We start from the raw sequence: 16,745 nt of genomic DNA on the forward strand, positions 1-16,745 counted from the left end.
TCTTCCCGGGTTTCGGATTCAAAAATCACCTTGAAATAACTCCAGGGCCTCTGGGTCACACACCTGGTCCTGCACTCAGGGGTTCAGAGGAGTAGGATTGGCAGCACCCCAATACTGAAGTGAGGTGGGCTGAGTTCAATCCCACAGGGGGATGGTCTTCACAGAAGAAAGGCTGAGGGCTGGGAAGGCAAACACTATAGATCCCCTCTCCTTCCCCTCCTTTGCACAGCTCGCCCTGATGACCTCATCTCACATTCTGTCAATAATCAGAATTCTGAGCTTGTTTTGCTGATGTACACTGTCTCTCAGACATTCCAGTTCATCACCCATGCGTGTAGACTACTCAGCATGAGGTACTGGCCCAGCAAAAAAACGAGTTTCAACCAGAAAAATCAATGATTAACGTTTTATCCTGAACCAAAGTGCTAGGCAACGTGACAAAAGAAAGACGTTTTTATTTTTAAATCACTAAACCCTTATTGCTGCAAATTGCACACGACCTTATGCCTGAACTCAGAATATCATGCATCATTGAGAAATAGTGATGATGCAAGAACACTTTATCCTAGGGCTTCGGAAAAAAAAAAAATCTGTTTCTCCTGCCCTTCCTGTCCTGGCATCTCAGACTAAACTGAGATTTATTACTCTTATTCTCCTATGTGTGGTGGACAACTCAGAAAGAAGTAATACTTCACCCCTTCCTTTTACTGGTTAAAAAAAAAATACAGAATTGTTTCTTCTGCAGAAATTCCAATGACCCTTCAGTTCCATTTATGATTTTCTTTGCCACAGATATTTTTCAGCCACAGGATATCCAGAGCTTTCCAATGGCTCACTGGTTTCAAATTATGTGAAGGCCAGCAGAAGCAGACCCTCAGTGCTCCTCTCTCCATAAAGTGGAGGCTCGGATGTTTGGAGCCGACCCTGCCCACTGGCCACAATTAATGGCTTCAAGAGTGAGCCCCTGAGCCAAGAGGCATTCATCACAAATCTTTCCCAAGATTAAAAAAATTGTGGTAAAATGCAAAGAACAAAAGATCTAGCATCTTAATCATCTTTATATGTACAGTTCAGGAATACATTCACATTGTAGTGCAACCAGCCACCAGAATGCTTCCAGCTTGCAAAACTGAAACTCTTTACCCGTTAAACAATTCTTCATTTGCCTCTTCCCTTCCTCCTGGCCCTGGCTACTATCATTCTAGTTTCTGTCTCTGTAAATATGACTACCCTATTGTATGTTATGTTCTATTAGAAAAAAACCCAGTCTTGCCCCTGTGTGTCTCCAGTGCTCTCACATGACTACCATGTTCCTGACATTTCTGACACTGGAGGTGTGGGTGTTTCACCCCACCAAGCAATTCTGTAACACCAGCCAAGTGTCCTGCAATTTAACTCACTTCCAACACTCTCTGCCTGGAATTAGCATCAGATCCCACAGGGCAAGGGCCCAGTCCCTCAATATTTTGCCCCACTTCGATGCCAGTAGCAAGGAGTAGGTCCCCAGGTTACCACATCTTCTTTTTGACTTTCAGGCTACAAACCAGGGATTCCCATGGCCTCCTCCCACCTTGGATTTGATTATTTGCTAGAATAGCTTGCAGAACTCCAGGACACTTAACTTATATTTACCAGTTTATTAAAGGCTATAATAAAGGATATGGATGAAAAGTCAGATAGAAAAAATACATTGGGCGAGGTCTGGGAGGGTTCTGAGCACAGGAGATTCTGTTCCCTGTGGTGGGGACATGTGTGGCATGTGCTGCCCCCCTGGTACATGGATGTGTTCACCAACCTGGAAGCTCTCAGAACCCTATACTACTGGAATTTCTTCGAGGCTTTCTCACATAGGCACGATCAATTATTAACTCCATTTTCAGGCCCTCTCCTCTCTCTAGAGAAGGGGGAGCTGGGCTGAAAACTCCAAACTTCTAATTATGTCTTGGTCCTTCTGGTGACCAGCCTCCTTCCAGGAGACATCCAGAAGCCACCTAGAGTCACCTCATCAGAACAAGAGATGCTCTTAGTGCTCTTATCACTTAGGGATTTTCATGGGTTTTAGGAACCCCATGCCAGGAATCAGGAGCATGCACATATATATGTACTCTCTATTATATCTATTTTTTACTACCTCACATATGTATATACCACATTCTGTTTATCCATTCATCCACCAATGGATGCTTGGATTGCTTCCACCTTTGGCTACTGTGAATAATGCTGCTATGAACATGGGTGTACAAATATATATTTAAGACCAACTTTCAGTTCTTATATACTCAGAAGTGGAGTTGGTGGATCCTTTGGTAGTTCTATTTTTAATTTTGGGGGGAACCTCCCAACTGTTTTCCCCTAGTGGTGGCACCATTTCACCTTCCCACCAACAGTGCACAAGGCTTCCAACTTCTCCACATCCTCACTGAAACTTGTTATTTTCCAGGGTTTGTTTGGTTGTTAGAGTAGCTATCCTAATGGGTGTGAGGAGGCGGTTTCACCAGGATTTCTGACGGGAACCAAGGAAGATGGTCATTCTCTCTGAGGACAGAAGTGGTGGTGGGACTCCAGAGATAGTCATATTTTCTTGACACGTGAAGGAACACAGTTAGTGTTGTTTCTAGGATGCAAATTAATCCTACATTTCTTCCATTCAAAGTTCTGGACTCAACTGAAACCTGTTCACAGAAGCCCAATAGGCTCTAATGGGGATTGAAGTAGCCATGTTAGTACTTTCTAGGATAGACTGCAAGCTATGACTGGAAGCCAGGTCCAGGCTAATCTTTCTATCCTCCTCTCTCACCAAATGAAATTGACTTTCAAGGCAGTGGTAGTTAATGGGGACAGGCAGGATCCAGAGGATAACCAGGAAGAGGAGGCTGAGCCTGTGTAAGGAACACCTCCACTGCTGACCTCGAAAACCAAAATTAGCCACTCAGTCATGGTGGGAGAAGGAAGGGGGTCTGACAAGGAGAATGAACGCTGAGTGCCCAAAGGCTCCAAGAAAGCAGACAGTCACCTTTACAGACTTTGGCTGACACATGGATGAAGGGGACAACATCTCTCCCTATGTCCCCAGCATTTCTAACATTTGGGTTAGAAACACAGGCCTCAGCACTCCATAAGTGCAGCTGTTCTTCCTAGGAAAATGCTGAGTGCTCCCTGGCCTCATCCCCCATCCCCTTGTGACTCCTCCTGAGGTCAGCTATGGGACCTCAAAGACTCTGAAGTGGGTCTCAATGGAGCATTGATTAAATTCCCTCAAGGCTATCCAATGCTCTCGTCTCAATATTCACTCCCGAATCTGTTTTCCATCTTAGATTTTTCCAGGTAGGGCATTCAATTGAGCTCACTGGAGATTATGCAATGAATTCAAATGAAGGCATAAATCTATTCCAAATAATAAATGCCGGCAATATTAAAATGCCCTGATTTGAACTGTATGAAATGCCTCACATTATTAAATTCTCAGGGAGGAATTAAAGTCTAAAAAAATTAATATCCTTTCTCTTGAAGGTTGAGCTCTAAAGAAATTAAAAATCCACAATTATTTTCTGCCCAGTTTCCCTTCGGTTCAGGGTCAGTCAGAGGGGGCTCGTTCAGTGATGGGGGTAGAGCCTGGCTCTTTCCACAGCTGCCTCTCCTGCAGAACAATCTTGGCTTTGGGTTCTCCAGGATTATCACTCCCTAGGCCGGTTGTCTGGAGTCCATGACTCGTGGACTGAAACTGAACTGGGAGAAACCGACTTTCCCAGGGTTGCTCCTGCTGCCACGGAGCCCTCCCAGGGCTAGCAGAAGTCCAAGGCTGGCAGGAGCCCGTGTGCTGTGGCAGTAGCTCCCCTCAGAAGCGGCTTCTCCTCAAAACCCTTAGGAAATGCACCTCAAAGAAGCGTCTCTGCCTGTTTGGAGGTAAGACTTTCCTCATTCTAGCAGGCACCCTGCCTTTTCCACATGGAACTTCAAAGTCCCTGAAGAAATGAAGCTGTTTCTAATTTCTCAGAGTCTCTCCTTTTTTGGGGGGGGCAGGGTATTTTATTTATTTACTCATGAGATACACACACAGAGAGGCAGAAACATAGGCAGAGAGAGAAGCAGGCTCCCTGTGGGGAGCACCATTTGAGACTCAATCCCAGAACCCCAGGATCATGCCCTGAGCTGAAGGCAGATACTCAACCACTGAGCCACCCAGGTCCTTTTCTCAGAGCCTCTCCTGAAGAATGGCCTGTAGTACTGAACTTACTGAGGCAACAATGTAAATGTCACTCAGAAGGCCAAGGACCTGCAAGGTCCATTCCTAACCCAAGGCCCAAAGCATTGACTCTCCTTCAAGGGAGAATGGGGGAGATGGAGGAGTAGTCAGGTGGAGAGGCATCGTTTTGTTGTAGAGAAGAGTTATGAGTTTCAAGTTGACCAAACAGGGAGATACTCTGAATGATTACAATCTCTCTGTAAATTGTGGACCAGAGGTAACTCAGATTAGTGGAAAGTTCAATCCTAGTCCTGTTTATAAAAGGAAATACTTGAATGCTTGTTTGGCAGCACATCTATTAAAATTGGGACATGAAAAAGGAAATACTTTATTTTTTTAAAAGATTTTATTTATTTATTCATGATAGACATAGAGAGAGAGAGAGAGAGGCAGAGACACACAGGCAGAAGGAAAAGCAGGCTCCATGCCGGGAGCCCGACGTGGGACTTGATTCCCGGGACTCCAGGATCACGCCCTGGGCCAAAGGCAGGCGCCAAACCGCTGAGCCACCCAGGGATCCCCAGGAAATACTTTAAAGATATGACCAGGATCCCTGGGTGGCGAAGTGATTGAGTGTCTGCCGTTGACTCAGTTTGGGATCCTGGGGTCCTGGGATCGAGCCCTGCATCGGGCTCCGCACAGGGAACCTGCTTCTCCCTCTGCCTATGTCTCTGCCTCTCTCTGTGTGTCTCTCACGAATAAATAAATAAAATCTTAAAAAAAAAAATAAAGATATGGCCAAATCATGGGCAACGGAGGGTTGTAGGCCTAAAGCTTTATTTTAACCTACAGGTGTAAGATCTTAACTCCCAGTAAAATATTCAGGGTAAATCTGCTCCTATCAGTAAAAGAAAACACCAAACTTTATCTTATCAACTGTATTCAAAATCTAGGCCTTGAAGACTATGGACTTCACTCTGTTTAAGAAGAGTGATTTCTGTAAAAAGTTATATTTTAGGTAGGCTTCACTCCTAGCATGGAGCCCAATGCACAGCTCTAACCCATGACCCTGAGGTCATGACCTGAGGTGAAACTAAGAGTTAGACACCTAACTTACTGAGCCACCAACTCATGTGCCCATTTTGCATGTGCCCATGCAAAAAGTTATGTAATTTTAAAATCTCTAATACTAATTATTTTATTTTATTTTTAAGATTTTATTTATTCATGAGAGACAGGGAGAGAGAGGCAGAGACACAGGCAGAGGGAGAAGTAGGCTCCATGCAAGGAACCCAATGTGGGGGTCGATCCTAGGACTCGATCCTGGGACTCAATCCTGGGACTCCAGGATCACACCCTGGGCCGAAGGCAGGCACTAAACCGCTGAGCCACCCAGGGATCCCCTAATACTAATTTTGTTAAAGTCAAAATTGATTGGAAATCTATACCAAAAATTCTGAGGCATTAGCCAATTTAGAATTATTATTATAGTTATAAGGTTGTTATATTAACTATGTTGGAGAAGATAGCAGCTCAGAAAATGATATAAGCCTAAGCATCCATAAAGAACAGGAAGCCAAGAAAACCACGTTCCATAGCTTCACATTTGTCATTCTTGCCACTTGTCACAAAAACTGCCAGTGGCTCACCTGATTGTAAGCAGTAGCTTGAACCAGGGTGTGACTGGTGTAAAGGGAATAAAGGTAACACCTTTGACCCTTTACAGGTTTTCAAGTCTTGGGATAGTATGTGAAAGTGTCTCCTATCTGGTGTACAATAAAGCATTAAGTTCTTTTTCTTCTTTCTTTTTCTTTCTTTCTTTCTTTTTTTCTTTCTTTTTTTTCTTTCCTTCCTTCTTTTAATTTAAGATTTTATTTATTTGAGACAGCGAGCACACATGGGTGAGGGCAGAGGGAGAGGATAGAGAAAATCTCAAGCAGACTCCTCACTGAGAATGGAGCCCAAGGTGGGGCCTGACCCTACAACTCTGAGATCATGACCTGAGCTGAAATCAAGGGTCAGGTGTTCAACAGACTAAGCCACCCAGGTGCCTCCAAGGCACTTGTTTCTTAAGAAAGATTTAATTTGACTTTGGTATAAAGAAATTAGAATGATTTAGTAAATTAATTTTCAGGGTTTTTTTATATTGAAATATTTTTGACATATAACATTTTGTTAATTTAACATGTCCAACACATTGATTTGATCCATTTGTATGATTGTCATTGTCACAGTAATTAGTGCATCTACCACATTATGCAATTATTTCTTTTTAGTGGTTGGAATAAGATCTAGTCTCTTAGTGAGTTTGATGATTATAGTACAGTATTGTCTATATTTACTACATTGTGCATGACATCTGTCAGATTTACTTAGTACTTGTTGCAAACCTGTAGCCTTATACAGCACCTCTCCTATCGCCTCATCCAATTTCAGTGTTTTCACACCACCATCAAATTTTATCATTTAAGACAAAAAGACCTGGGATTACCAAGTTTTTAAGATTTTGTAAAGTTTTGGTTTTGGTTTTTCTGGTTTAGAGATCGAAGTCTCCTCCACATGTCAAAGGACTTTTATGACTATCTTTTGAAAACCTTAAAATAAACCAAGTAATCCTTGGGGTGCTTGGGTGGCTCAGTTAGTTAAGCATCTGTTTGCAGCTCAGGTCATGATCCCAGGGTCTTGGGAGTCGATCTGCCTTCTTTTCCCCCTCCTTCTGCTGCTCCTCTGCTTGTGCTCTCTTGCTCTGTCAAATAAATAAATAAAATATTTTAAAAAACAAACCAATTGAATCTCACTGGTCACTTTTCCAAAGTTAATGAATCTGATATATAGGAGGTGTCCTTACCTAATTCTAAACTGCTTGGTTGTTTTTGTGTTTGTTGTTTTTAAGTTCACACTGGTTTAAAATTTACAAACTGTACTAAGAGGACATGGGGATTGAGTCCTTTCAACCCTTACAGTAAGTATATTCCGTGCCTTGTGAACAATCGCCTACACCAAGCAATTGCTTTAAATCACACAATATTTGTCTTTTTTTAAAAACTCTTAGACCCAATTATATTTTTTAGGATTCTGCATAGATGCATCAATTTGAAAACTCAGGCCTTCAGTGTAACAAAAGGATTTTTTTAAAAGACAATCTCACAGAAATTATTTTAGGTCTATTGAGAGGGAAAGAGCTCAGGAAAGCTGGGCTTTGGAAGTAATACACAGATGGAGAAGAACTTTGACCCATAATGACCCACAAATGAAGAGAAGGTGGGAAAGCCTCGTGTTCACCTCCACAGCAGTTTGGTTGGGAGTAGACAGGACAAATATCTGAAGCATTCTCCCCAGTGTCTTCATACCATAGGTCATGACCCAGTAGTGGATTGTGAAACCTACTTAGTAGGTGGCAAAGAGAATTTCCTTTAAAGGAATCAGAACAGAACATACTAGAGTGTCACTAGAAGGGCAGTTAAGAGCTGTTTGATGAAATGTTCCATTCACTACGTGTGCACCCAAGGCAGCTGTGGGCCAGGACAATTAACCTTTTGCTTTGCATAAAATATAATTTTTACTGTGGGTTGTGGTCTAAAAAAAAAGCAGTTTGAATATACTATGTAGGAAGCCATCAGGGTACAAAACGGAGACATTACACGGGAAAGCTCATTTTCCACATAGATCACAGGACAGGCAGATTTTGAAAAATAAATGGACACAGGGAGTACAGGATGACAGATCATCTATTGGTATTTTCCAAGTTCTCTGTGATGAAGAGAATTTAGAAAATTACTTGTCAACCATAAAAAGAGGCTTACTAAAAAACAAAACCAGGGGGGTCTGATGCTTGATATGAGCTCAGATCTTGACCTCAGGTGTAAGTTCAAGTTCTGCACTGGGCTCCATTCTGCGCATGAAGCCTACGCTAAAACAAAACAAAACAAAACAAAAAAACAAAACCTAAAGTAAATAGAGTAAAATACAAAAAGCCCCTTTTGTCCCTCCTCACAGTCCTACTGCCTTCTGCAGAGTCACCATCAACATGTATGTATTCTTACCGAGCATTCTCGGTAAGACACAGATGCACACCATATATGTGTAAACAGATGCACACAGATGCACACCATATATGTGTGCACAGGTATTTACCCATATAAATGTAAACAGTATGGAATAAGTATCATGGCAGAACTTGTTTTTCACATCAGTACGTCTATTTTTAAAGATTTTTTTATTTATTCTTTAAAAGATTTTATTTATTCATGAGAGACAGAGGGAGAGGCAGAGACACAGGCAGAGGGAGAAGCAGGCTCCCTGTGGGGAGCCTGATGTGGAACTCAATTCCAGGGCCCCGGGATCATGCCCTGAGCAAAGGCAGATGCTCAACCACTGAGCCACCCAGGAGCCCTAAATTTTTATTTTTTTAAAGTAATCTCTACACACAACGTGGGGCTCAAACTCACAACACCGGGATAAAAAGTTGCGTGCTCTACCAATGGACCAGCCAGACACCCTGTGTCAGTATGCCTTAAAAATACTTCTGTGTCCATACTACAGAGCTGCTGTTTTACCTGCTGCAGAGTATTGTGTGGTGGGAATTGGTAGGCATTAATTCAATAATTTCCACATTTATGTGTAATTATGTTGTTTCTAATTTTTTATTATTTCAATAAATGCTTCAGTACACATTCTTATTACTGACCCTTATTACGGACTCTCTTTGTGTGAATATTTCTTTAGTCTGGATCCTTACAATCATGGTTATCAAATCAGAGGGTAGACGCATTTTAAATATTGACATGTGCTGCCAAATTGTCCGCCCAAAAAACTGTATTGACTTACACTTCTCAGCAAGGAGCGTGCTCTTTACTCACATTCTCTCCAGCACTAGCTGTTACCAGTCATTACATATCTGCCACTTCAGGGACTGAAAAATGGTATCTCCTTTCAATTTTTTATTTCTTATGAAATTGAATGTTTATATTTTTCTTTATAAAAAGATTTTTATATCTTTTGTGCATTTTTTAATGATTTGTAGGTGCTTTTATTAGCTATATTTAACCTCTTTTATGTTTTACCTATTTCCCAACCTCCTGTTTCCTAATTAATTTGTGTACAGAAGTTTGACATTATTTTTTAAAGATTTATTTATTTGAGAGACAGAGAGTGAATGTGTGGGCAAGCACACACAAGCAGGAGAAACAGAGGGAGGGGGAGAGAGAATCAGAAGTAGGCTTATGCTGAGCCTGGAGCCTGATGCAGGACTCGATCTCAAGAAATTGAGATCAGGACCTGAGCGGAAACCAAGAGTCAGAACTTAACCAACAGCACCACCCAGGTGCCCCAGAATTTTGATATTTTTTAACGTGGTCAAATCTATCAATTTCCCTCCCTTTTGTGGATACTGGATTTTGTGTCTTCCTTAAGAGGCCCTTCTTTATCCCATACTTACTAAAAATTGTTTTCCAATACTTCTAGTTATTTTTATATTTCAATGTTTAATTCATCTGCATTTTATTTCCATAGTGTGAAAGAAGAAAATGTTTTCCAAGTAATCAGTAATCCCACCATCATTTACTGAATACTTCAACCCTTCTTTACCTATTTGTAAGGCCATTCTTCACATATTAAATTCCTATGTGTACATGGCTCTGTTCCTGGTTTCTCAGATGTTCTGGGCCTTTAACCAATTTGATTATTCCTGATATTTCATTTGCTTTGGCTCTATGGGCTGCTTTGATTTCAGAACTGTTTTGTGCATGGTCTTCCGGATGACCTTTGTAATCAGGTTGTTCTATCCATTTTAAGAACCTTGCTTTGAGGGGCACCTGCGTGGCTCCGTGGTTGAGCGTCTGCCTTCGGCTCAGGTTGTGATCCCAGGGATCACGGGTCCTGGGATCGAGTCCCACCTTGGGCTCCCTGCAGGGAGCCTGCTTCTTTCTCTCTCTCTGCCGGTGTCTCTGCCTCTCTCTGTGTCTCTCATGAATAAATAAATAAAATCATTTAAAAAATTGCTTTAATTATATGAAATTGCTTTGAATTTGTAAGCTCTTTTGGTAGAATGGACATATTTATTGCATCAGGACTTTCCCTTAGACAGAAACGTGGCATGCTTCTCCATTCGGGGATTTTTTTTATATCCTTCGACATAGATTTTTTTATTCATATGGGCCTTAACATTTCTCTATTAACTTTATTTCCACATGAATGAGATCTTTTCCTCCACATTTCCTAATTGATTATTGCTGGTGTATAAAAAAGTTTTTGATATTGGTGTTGGTGCTATGCCCTGCCTCCTTACTGTTTCTTAATTAGTTGTAATACCATGTCAGTAAAAAATCATTAGTTTCCTTTTTGTCCCAAAACATTTATTTACAATGACAACTGTCTTATTTTGCATTTTCTATACTTTTTACTACAATTTTTGTATCCTCTGTTTTTTCACCAAGTTTGTTTGCTGTAGATTTCTGATAGGTACATTTAGTCAAGCTACAGAAGGTAAAGTTCCCTTCTATTTCTATATTGTTAAGAGTCCCAGAGGATGGGGTGCCTGGGTAGCTCACTTGGTTACAAGTCTGCCTTTGGCTCAGGTCATGATTTTGGGGTCCTGGGATTGAGTCCCATGTCAGGCTTCCTCTCAGTGGGGAATCTGTTTCTGCCTCTCCCTCTGCTCGTGCTCTCTCTCACTCACTCTCTAAAATAATTAAAATCTTAAAAAAAAAAAGTACCAGAAGATTTTTGATTTATTAAATGCTTCTTTTAGCAGTGAAGATGGTATTTCATTCTTTAATCTGTTCATTCAGTGAACTATAGTGGTTTTGCATCTCTGGTAAGTGAGATTGGTTTACAGTTTTCCTTGTGTTTTATTTGTGTAGTTTTGGTATTAGGATTATGCTTTCCAAATGGAATGAATTAGGAAGCTCTACTTTTTCTTTCCTATCATTTAGAATGGTTTAAAATACATATACCTTGAAGGTTTGTCTGATAGTATTTGCATTTGTGTGTGTGTGTATTTATTTATGAGAGGGAGAGGATTGAGAGCAAGCACGAGTGAGGGGAGGGGCAGAGAGAGAGGGGGTAGGGAGAGAATCTCAAGCAGCCTCATGCCCAGCAGAGCCTGATCTCACAACCCTGAGATCATGACCTGAGAAGAAAAGCAAGAGTTGGACATTTAACTGACACAGCCACCCAGGCCCCTCAGTATTTGCCTTATTTTTATTTTTAAATTCAATTTGCCAACATATAACACCTCAGTGCCCTTCACCCAGTTACCCCATCCCCCCACCCACCTCCTCTTCTGCAACCCTTTGTTTCCCAGTTAGTAGTCTCTCATGGTTTGTAGTAGAAAACTTTTTAAAAGAAGTTCTCATACCTTTTTAGTTTCTCCTAAGTTACTTGGTCTATTTACATTTTCTACGTATCTGTTCTAGAATCTTTTTTTTTTAAGTCACCACACTTCATCCAGTCTTCCAAATTTATTGGAATGAAGCTATATAATCACATTAGGAGTAAATTGTGAATAGTACTCCCTTCTAATTAAAAAAAGTCTCCATATGTAAGTTACCTAAAAATTAATTCTGGTTATATACTTTTGTTAATTACTTCTTGTTCTTTTTATATTTTCCAAAGGTTTGCCTTTTATGGGTTTTCATTTTTTTTTTAAGATTTTTATTTATTTGAAAGAGAGCCAGCAAGAGACAGCATAGGCAGATAGAGGGAGAAGTAGACTCCTCACTGGGCAAGGAGCTCAACACAGGGCTTGATTGATCTTAGGCAGATGCTTCATGGGCTGAGCCACCCAGATGCGCCTATTGGTTTTTACTTTAGAACCTTTCATTGATCAAAATATGTTTGCTTTACAATTCATTAATTTCTGCTTTTAATTTTTTAAATCCCTTGCTTCTTTCAGCTTTTTTTGTTTCTGAAGTTAAGCTTTATTTCACCTATTTTAATTTTTTTTTTTTAAGATTTTATTTATTTATTCATGAGAGACACAGGCAGAGGGAGAAGCAGACTCCATGCAGGGATCCCAACGTGGGACTCGATCCTGCTCCAGGATCACACCCTGGGCTGAAGGCAGGCACTAAACTGCTGAGCCATCCAGGCAACCCCCCCCCTTTTTTTTAAAGAGCTTACTTCTATGCAATCTCCACACCCAGTGTGGGGCTTGAACTCACAACCCAGAGATCGAGAGTTACATGTTCTAGGACACCTGGGTGGCTCAGCAGTTGAGTGTCTGCCTTCAGCTCAGGTTGTGATTCCGGGGTCCTTGGATCAAGTACCACATTGGGCTTCCCGTAAGGAACCTGCTTCTCCCTGAGTCTCTTGTGAATAAATAAAATCTTTAAGAAAAAGAAAAAAGAGTCATATAATTCACTGACTGAGCCAGCTAGGTGCCCTTATTTTTGGTTTTCTTATTTCTTGAAAAATAAATCAAAATCTATAAAATTTCTTCTAACATCTTATTTGGCAGAATGTCCCAGGTTTTATTTATTCTAAATTGTCTGGAATTTGCTTTGATTTCCCCCATCAATGAGTTAATAAAAGGTAATTCAAAAATTTCCAAGTGAAGAAAATTTGCAAGTGGACATGCCTTTGTTACTAGCTTTATTACATTTTGCAAAGCGAACACAATCTCTAGGATCTTTGCATTTTGCAAGTTTTTTTCCCCTCCTATCAATCATTTTTATAGATGTTCCACAGGTGTTGCACAAGAATATGTTTTGTATTCATGGTGGATACAAGATATTTATGAGATAACTAATCAGTGGGAGGGGGTGGGACCTGAGTGTTTTGCTTTAACATTATCATACAGTAATGACTCGGAGGGGGTGCAGTTCCATGATTTTTGACATATGTATGGGTTCATATTACCACCACCACAATCATAATTACGATTTAAAAAAAAGATTTTTATTTATTTATTCACAAGAGACACACAGATAGAGAAAGGCAGAGACATAGGCAGAGGGAGAAGCAGGCTCCCTGTGGGAAACCCGATGGGGGGACTCGATCCCAGGACCCTAGGACCACGCCCTGAACCGAAGGCAGACGCTCAACCGCTGAGTCACCAAGGCGTCCCATAACCACAACTATAATACAGAAGTCCATCACCAAAACACAGACCCTTGCACAGCCCCTTTGTAATCAAACCCTCCCCCTCCCAACACCTGACAACCACAGATCTAGCCTCTATCACTATAGTTTTGCCTTTTCAAGAATGTCAATAGGCGAAATCAGAGAGTATGTAACTTCTGGGCTTCTTTCCCTTAGCATACGACTTTGAGATTCATCAAGTTGTTATGAATGTAATTCATTCCTTTTTATTACATGTGTGGATACACTATCATTTGCTTATTCATGTGCCTGTTGGAAGACATTTTGGGGATTATGAATGGAGCTGCTATAAACATTCAAGTACAGGTTTTTATGTGAACTCGAATTTTCATCTATTTAGGGTAATCACTCAGGAGTGATGGCTCAGTCAAATGGTATGTTTAATGTTTAGAGACACTGCCAAACTGTTTCTTTCCTGACTTCCCTTGGATTTTTAAATTCCACCCCCTGTTCCTGGTAATTGGTAGCTATTAAAATTTGTTGACATATACTTACTTCTCTTTCCTTGTCTTGGCACATAATAAGTCCACACTATGTTGACCTCAGGCATGGCATGTAACACTTTGGCTAATGACATGTGAGAAGCATGTGTGCTGAAGCTTTAAGTCAGTGAACATTGCCTCACTCTTTTTCCTGGGGTCTTGCAAGCAGCAATATTCTAAATAGTGATGCTTTGTCAGCTGGCTTCCTTGCTGAGGGTGATATGGAGCTCACTTTATTTCCCCATACGCATTAATAGTCACATAGTCTGATATAGGTATTTCATGATTATAAAGGGGAATGGCATGTCCCATGGCATCATGGTTGATTTAAAATCTTATCATGGATTCACTGTTCAGGTTGCTTAGTAATTCTTAGAGAAAAATTTCTTTTAGTTGTTCAACAAGAAGTCTGATACTGAAATCTGTGTTGTCTCATCAATTCCACAAGTATTTGTGTACCTACTATATGCCAATCAATTACTTACTATTTGTGCAATTACTATATGCCTGAGTTGGTGGAAGACTCACACTTTTCTTTCAGAATATTTACCTATCCTCCCTTTGTAGGGCATGTTAGGGGCATCTCTTAAATCTTCCTTTCATGGATTTAAGCTCAGCTCGACCCATCTTCTGAGTGTTTTTCATAATCCTATTTTTAATTTCTAGGAACTAAATATTTTTTTCCTAGCATCTTATTCTTGATGGATACAGTATCCTTATGCCTCTCTGAAGACCTTAATTGTGTTAATCGTGTTAATTTTTAAATTTCTTGTTTCTTCTACTATTTCTTAGGCAGGTTAATTTGTTTTAATTTGGTGTTTCCTTTTACGTTACTGGTTTTCTTCAAATCTGATGCTTCTTGGCACATTTATAGATGCCGACCTAAGGTTACAGTCTGAAGTGCTTTTCCTCAGCCAAATAATCATTTCACTTTCAGTGAACACAAACTCTGATCCTAGGTGCCTCTGGTGATTAGAAAGGGAGTGGCTGCTCACCACAACCAGAGTGAGTGGGTGAGCAGCTGATTATCATTTCTTCCTTGTAGTCATCTGGATAGCACTCTTTTTCTCCAATCCACAGGGACTGTCCTGCATCAGAATTCCTACCTCAAAAGAGCTGCTTTCTTAGCCTTAGCTTGGTGGTAAACTCCAGAATTAGGTGCTTCAAAGGTGCGCAGAATGGCTTGACTGTTTCACTCTTTAACTGATCCTTCAATAATCTGCTTTTTATCTTCTAGGAAATCCACACTGTTCATTTTCTGGTTTTCCAGCTCTATTAATCTACTTTTAATTTTCTCCAGTCATTTCAATGAGATTCTGGAAGAGTAAAAGAATGTGTTCAGTCATCTCTGTTAAGCAGTCAGCTCCAGAATGTAGTTTATAATCAGAATCTTTAAAAAAAAAATAATCATTGTCGCCTATCTTGACAATCCTCTGAAAATCTTGAGATCAGGGATGATTCTGTAAATATCCATTTGAAATTAGACTGATTGCTGGACACAGTACTGGATAGACATGGAAAAGTAATTATTGCAATAGTAATTAAGACCAATTATAATTAAGACCTGGCTTTAAGGCAGGAAGGACTAGGAACTCTTTGCTACAATATCACATCTGACACTGTTTTAAAAACCTCAAAAACTCTTTGCATAGACTGCATATGCTTAATAACTTGGCAAAGGTCCATAGCAATTTCTCAGTAAAGATAAACACTTGTAACTTTCTCTAACCCAGATGAAAATACTGTATTTCAGTGAAGTGACATTGCTTCAGGTGCAGTATTGCAGTTTAACATCAAATTTCTAAAATCCTCATTGTTAAGTGACAAAATATCCATATCGATGATTTTTTTTTTAAGATTTTATTTATTTATTCAGGAGAGACACACAGAGAGAGAGAGAGAGAGTGTGTGTGTGTGTGTGTGTGGCAGAGTCACAGGTAGAGGAAGAAGCAGGCTCCATGTTGGGAGCCTGATATGAGACTCGATCCCGGGGCTCCAGGATCAGGCCCTGGGCTGAAGGCGGCGGCGCTAAACCACTGAGCCACCCGGGCTGCCCGATAATTCTTCTTTTTTAAAAGATTTATTTATTAGAGAAAGAGAGTGTGCTTATGCACAAGCAGGGGTGGGGGGGAAAGGGAGAGAGAGAAGCAAACTCCCCACTGAGCAGGAAGCCTGATGCAGGGCTCGATCCCAGGACCCTGAGATCATACCTGAGCTGAAGGCAGACACTAACCAACTGAGTCACCCAGGCGCCCCAATGATTCTTAATGATTAAAAACCACATAAACTATGCAACAATTTTAAAGCCATAATTTCTGTAATGTATGTTTTTTAAAAATCTGTAAAAGAAAACAGGTTATCAGTACAAATGATTTAATTTCTACCTCTTCCCAATGCCACTTCCCCCCTAAAACTTGCCAGAATTCATCCCACATTAAGAACACAAGTCATTCTTATATAGTTGGCAATATGAACTGTATCTGTTTTTTCCTTACATTTCCCCAATTCTCTAAATTACTTATCATTTTGCACCGCATGTATGTGGGCGAGCCACCTCAAATTCACCGAGCAATCAAGAAACCCACATCCGCACCTGTTCACATCTCTTTCTTCCAGTCTTAAGAGCACTAACTCATCTCATGCTCTGGCCTCCCTGGATCCTGCTGTTAAGGGCGAGCCTCTCACTCCTCAGCATCTTCACAATCTCCTTTAATCGGTTCCTTCCTTTCAACCTATAAACACTTAAGTTGCTCTCATTCTAAAAAAATTCTTTAACTCACTGCTTCCTCTTTTCATCTAAACTCCTTCAAAGCGCAGCCCATACCCACGCTTCACTGTCCTCAGGGCAGCCCTATCCCCTTAACTTGTCTCAATCTGGCTCCGTCTACCACTTCACTGAATCACTCCCGCTAAGATCACCAGGGACCTAAGAGCCAAATCCAAACACTTACATTGTCTGCAGCATGACACTGTTATGT

At 40.7% G+C, this 16,745-nt stretch overlaps 1 protein-coding gene across 1 annotated transcript in view; it reads right to left on the bottom strand.

Annotated features, from left to right (window-relative positions):
* Window positions 1-13,042: 13,042 nt before the first annotated feature.
* The window catches only part of CEP78 (centrosomal protein 78), a 33,492-nt gene continuing 29,789 nt past the window's right edge, over window positions 13,043-16,745 (bottom strand). The window contains exon 16 of the mRNA XM_055310411.1: window positions 13,043-15,083. Within this exon, the coding sequence (XP_055166386.1) occupies window positions 15,073-15,083 (11 nt within the window). The 3' untranslated portion in view covers window positions 13,043-15,072. The remainder of the gene's footprint in view (window positions 15,084-16,745) is intronic.

Source organism: Nyctereutes procyonoides, unplaced genomic scaffold (assembly GCF_905146905.1).
Source record: "Nyctereutes procyonoides isolate TBG_1078 unplaced genomic scaffold, NYPRO_anot_genome, whole genome shotgun sequence".
NCBI classification, from domain to species: domain Eukaryota; kingdom Metazoa; phylum Chordata; class Mammalia; order Carnivora; family Canidae; genus Nyctereutes; species Nyctereutes procyonoides.